The sequence below is a fragment of the Pteronotus mesoamericanus genome, unplaced genomic scaffold (genome assembly GCF_021234165.1).
Source record: "Pteronotus mesoamericanus isolate MK-2021 breed Mesoamerican mustached bat unplaced genomic scaffold, CSHL_Meso_final scaffold_21, whole genome shotgun sequence".
In the NCBI taxonomy this organism is placed as follows: Eukaryota; Metazoa; Chordata; class Mammalia; order Chiroptera; family Mormoopidae; genus Pteronotus; species Pteronotus mesoamericanus.
In genome coordinates this window covers 29,491,590-29,496,040 of record NW_026555310.1, presented here as the reverse complement: position 1 = coordinate 29,496,040, position 4,451 = coordinate 29,491,590, and the positions used below count along the sequence as shown (strand labels likewise).

At 34.4% G+C, this 4,451-nt stretch overlaps 1 protein-coding gene across 1 annotated transcript; it reads right to left on the bottom strand.

Annotated features, from left to right (window-relative positions):
- Window positions 1–225: 225 nt before the first annotated feature.
- LOC129084605 (putative taste receptor type 2 member 33) lies at window positions 226–2,282 on the bottom strand. Its single transcript, XM_054590807.1, has 2 exons — window positions 2,255–2,282; window positions 226–1,145 (listed from the first exon to the last, which is right to left on the bottom strand). Exons 1-2 carry the CDS (start codon window positions 2,280–2,282, stop codon window positions 226–228), a joined length of 948 nt encoding a protein of 315 aa, XP_054446782.1.
- Window positions 2,283–4,451: the final 2,169 nt, after the last annotated feature.

The following is a 4,451-nucleotide window of genomic DNA, read 5'->3' as shown; positions in this document are numbered from 1 at the left end:
ATTTTGTAAAATTAGATAACACATAAAAAGGTAATTTTCTAATTTTATAATCTTTTTTCTATTTTTCACAAACACACACAAATATATTTTTGTGCTAAGCTGAAGTAAAAGTTGTTTCAGATATTCCTTACCCCATTTTGCACACATTAAGAAATGTAGTAGGAAGTACAAAATGTTGCAGACTCCATCGGTTTGCTTTCTGCCAGAAGACACATGGTTCCCTACTTACTTCCTTCCCTTCAGCCAGGATCTCAGCTGCCACAGAAATGACAGAATGGCCTGTCTTGGCTTCTTATTCCCCCAAATCAGGATAAATGAGTGACTTGAAGAATACAAGAGACCAAGGACCTGAAAAATCATGCCACCTAAATTGTTCTGCAGAGAATTAGTATTCCACTTTGAGACCATCTGAGTGAGCAAGTAAATAAAAAATAGCAAGAGAAAGGAGACCACAGTTTGCATGGCTCTTACGTGGACCTCGGTGCTGGCAACTTGGCATCGTTTGCCACTGAGCTGCATCTTCCTGAGATGTTTCCCCAGGGAAAGGAGTAACAGCAGTAATGCTGTCAGGGACACGGTAAATGGTATGACATGTACAATCGTGAATACAGTATTACTTGAGAGGTTAACAATGTCCCTCAAGTTGGTCACCCAGGTGTTGTTTCCTTCATATTCATTCATCCCCATTTTTACCTCTAAGCTGACCACTGCAAGATGAAAAACCAAGAAGACCACAGTGCCCAACAGTATCATGAGAACCACTCTTTTAGCTTTCCATTTTAAGTGAAGAAAAAATAGACCGGAGAAATTGGCTATCTTGAGCAAATAGAGTATACTGAGGCTAGCATCAAGCCAGAGGCTAAAATGGTTGCTTACTACCCAGGCAGAATAGACAATAGTTCTTACTTCTGCACAATAGAAATTTGGATTAATAAAAGTTGCATACCAATTTAATGTTATTGCCCAGAGCAAACCAATCCTGGAGACCGCCAGGGCAGTGAGAATTCCATCTGTGCAGGAGATCTTTTGTTTCTTGACCCAGTCAGCGCAGTTCACCAGGGCTATGAAGACATTGGCAAAATTTCCTAGAACAAATTCTGCTATCACTAGGATAGAAAAAATGCTCAGTAATAAACTTAACCTGTCTAGAAAAACATGGCCAAATATGAGATCACTGACTGTGATTCCTTTAATATTTTGATCTTAGGTTCTATATGAAGCTGATCTTGAATATATATAAAATACTTGTATTTTTTTAAATCTATGTCCAATGTCAAGCATGAAAGCACCAAAGTATGGTAATAAAAGAGCTCAGTGTTTTGTTTTGTTTTTATGAAAAACATTGTTATGCCCCAACAGCTCAAGTTAACTCCTATTCAAATATTGTATGCTTTTCATGTAGGCTGGAACATTTCATAACTGAGGTTGTTTTGAAAGTTGAATCTCATTTGCTATCATGGAAATATATACAGAATCTCTTTCATCATTTTTCAATTTTCTTTTTTAACCTCTCCATAATTTGTGTTCATCAACTTTGTCCTTAGTGAACTTTAACATCCCAATACACTGAATATACAATAAATGTTAAATTGTTCAACACAGCTTAGTCATCAATAGGATCATCATCACTAAGGATTTTCTAAATTTTTACTTATTGTATTGGGATGATACTTATTACTAGAATTATATTGGGTTCAAGTGTATAGTTCTATAATTTCCATCTACATATTGTATTGTGTGTTCATACCCAAAATCAAGTCTCCTTCCATCACCATTTATCCCCATTTTTGTTTTTTATTTTCATGTCAGATTTATGAGAAAGCTTTTCCTATTAAAGGATCAAGTTTTTCTTGAGTAGCTCAGCAAGGCCAATGCTCACTAACATCTGATTCCTGAAAACTAACATTGAAGCATAATTTTATTGTTTGTAAAGACATAGCACACAAACACATATACACACACATCTTATGGATGGAAGGAATTATTGTCCCATAAGTATCAAAATGGAAAATACGTGTAAAAGGTTATCTTGTCTTAAGTCCATCTTTTATTTCATTATTTCATTATTAATAGATATCAAAAATATCTCTCGTGTTAGGACTTTGATGAAGTTTCTCTTTTGAGTTTATTTAATTTTTAAATATTTATTATTTTATTAAAGTGTTCTGAAATCTTATAAATATTCCTAGGAATCTTCAAAAATACATGTAGTTTCCAGCTGTTGCTGGTGTATTTCAGTGAGTTGAGTGCTGACCTGCAAACTGAGTGGTTGCTGACGCCATTCAAGGTCACAGTACATGGCTGGGATGCAGGCCTTGTCCCCTGGTTGGGGGCATGTGAGAGGCAACTGTTTTGCTCTCACACATTGATGTTTCTCTCTGTCCCTTTCCCTTCACCTCTCTAAATACAAATAAATAAAATAATTTTAAAAGACGAAATTTATCTTAAAAAAATGTACACAAGATTTCCCTTGGAGAGTCTGGACTTCTCTGTATATGAAAATTCAGTTTAATTACCTCTGTTCAACCCATTTCTGACTACTTAATATATTAAGATTAGTAAATGTTAAAATCAACCATTATCCTTGGATTATATTGATTCAGTGTTTATATTATTCCAGGTAAAAAGGGGGTCTTTACATGAACAGGTGTTATATATAAAAAAATCTATATAATATATATCATCTATATAATATATATCATGTATATGATATATATTTTATGCCATCATTATTAGTATAAGAAGACTACATTGTAGAAAGTTAAACTATTTCTAAAATGTTTATAGAAATGCAAAGTACTCCCAATAGTCAAAAGAATTTTTTAAAGGAACAAAGTTAAAGAAATGCAGTTCCTAATTTTAAATCTTGCCATAAAGCTCTTTAATTAAAAGAGTATACTACTTGAACAACAGTAGACATATATATTAGCGATTGTCAGCATTTTTTATCTCATGGAACATATAAACTAATTTCTAAAATTCTGCACCACAATGAAATATACACTTTTTTTCATTCGTTCACATTGGACAAGCTAATATGTTGTCTGTATTTAACAATATAAGGTGAAAGAGGTATTGAATAAAATGTCAGGTATTACAGTTTTAAATATTCTTGCACCTTACAGGTTGAAAATTATTGATATATACCAAGAAAACACGATCAAAGTTCAAATATATACTCATCACCATGGTCAGATGACTATTAAAAAGGTACCAAGTCAATTCAAAGGGGAAATGATGTCCTTTTTTTTAAAACAAATGATGCTGGGAAAAATGAATATCCACACACCTAAAGTTCAATTTAGCCCCTTATACCATGTACAAAAATTAATATAAAATTGATCAGACATCTAAATGGAAGAAATAAGCCAATAAAACTTCTATAGTAAAACATAAGAGAACTGTTTTGTAAACTCTGGTTAGTTCAACTATTAAAAATAACAACCAAAGTATAATGAATAAAATTTAAAACAATAAGTTGAACTACATAAAAAGTGAAAACATTTGTTCTGTGATATAAATATCTGATTTCAAAAATGTAGAGCTATAGTAATTAACTCAATATGATATTGTTCATGCTTATACAAATAGATTAATGGATGGAACAGAATGTTTAATAATAGACCCACACATGTGTGGTCTGTTCATTTTCAACCAAGGAACTAAAACAATGGGAAAACAATTCAGTAGAGTGGCCCTGAAAACTCAGCCACAGTGCCAGTTAGGCAGCAATATCTTGCAGTGCTGGGCAAGGCCCTCCAGAAGGTTCCATATGCTTGGAATCAGCATCCAGTAATGATGCTGCTTCTCCAGCAGCCAGGAGAACAGGGGCTTGAAATGGGAGTGTCACCACTCGCTATTACCCCTAGTAACCCAACATCAAAATTTGTGTCCTCTTCCCACGACATTATGTTCTGCAGACATGCAGGTCGTAGTACAATGAGAGGAACACTTCTATCAGGAGACACAGCAATAATTCCGCTGAACTGGAATTTATGGCCACCCGTAGTCACTAGGGACTACTTATTCTCTAAATTAACAGGTAAAGAAGGAAGATACTCTGCTGGGGGGCATAACTATCTTGACTACCAAGAAGAAATTGAACACCCCTCCCTTAGATGGCCTTTTTGTATTACCATGTGCCATGATTCACATTAGAAACAATCTTCTGTTCCTCTATAAATTATCTTCTATGGGAAAACTGAATAAAATACTCATGGTGCCAACCTCTTAAAGAAAGCCTTTGCATTTTTATTAGTGCTGAGAACAAAGTGGTTACAATGCCCTTATTTTCTCAAACTTGGTCACAGAACAGAATCAATCATGGCCTAGTCACAGTCCACTATGTTGAAAGAAACTAGTCATGTATATGACATGATGAGCTTTTCTTGGATGACAGCCTGTCTATTGCTGGGTCATTACCACAAGCTCTCATTAAAGGGAAAGAGAAG

Excerpts from the sequence above, each read along its gene's own strand:
- LOC129084605 (XM_054590807.1), bottom strand. The coding sequence starts at position 2,282 with ATGGCGTCAGCAACCACTCAGTTTGCAG. Across the intron at positions 1,146-2,254 it reads AGCAACCACTCAGTTTGCAG|ACAGGTTAAGTTTATTACTG; the intron begins GTCAGCACTCAA and ends ATGTTTTTCTAG.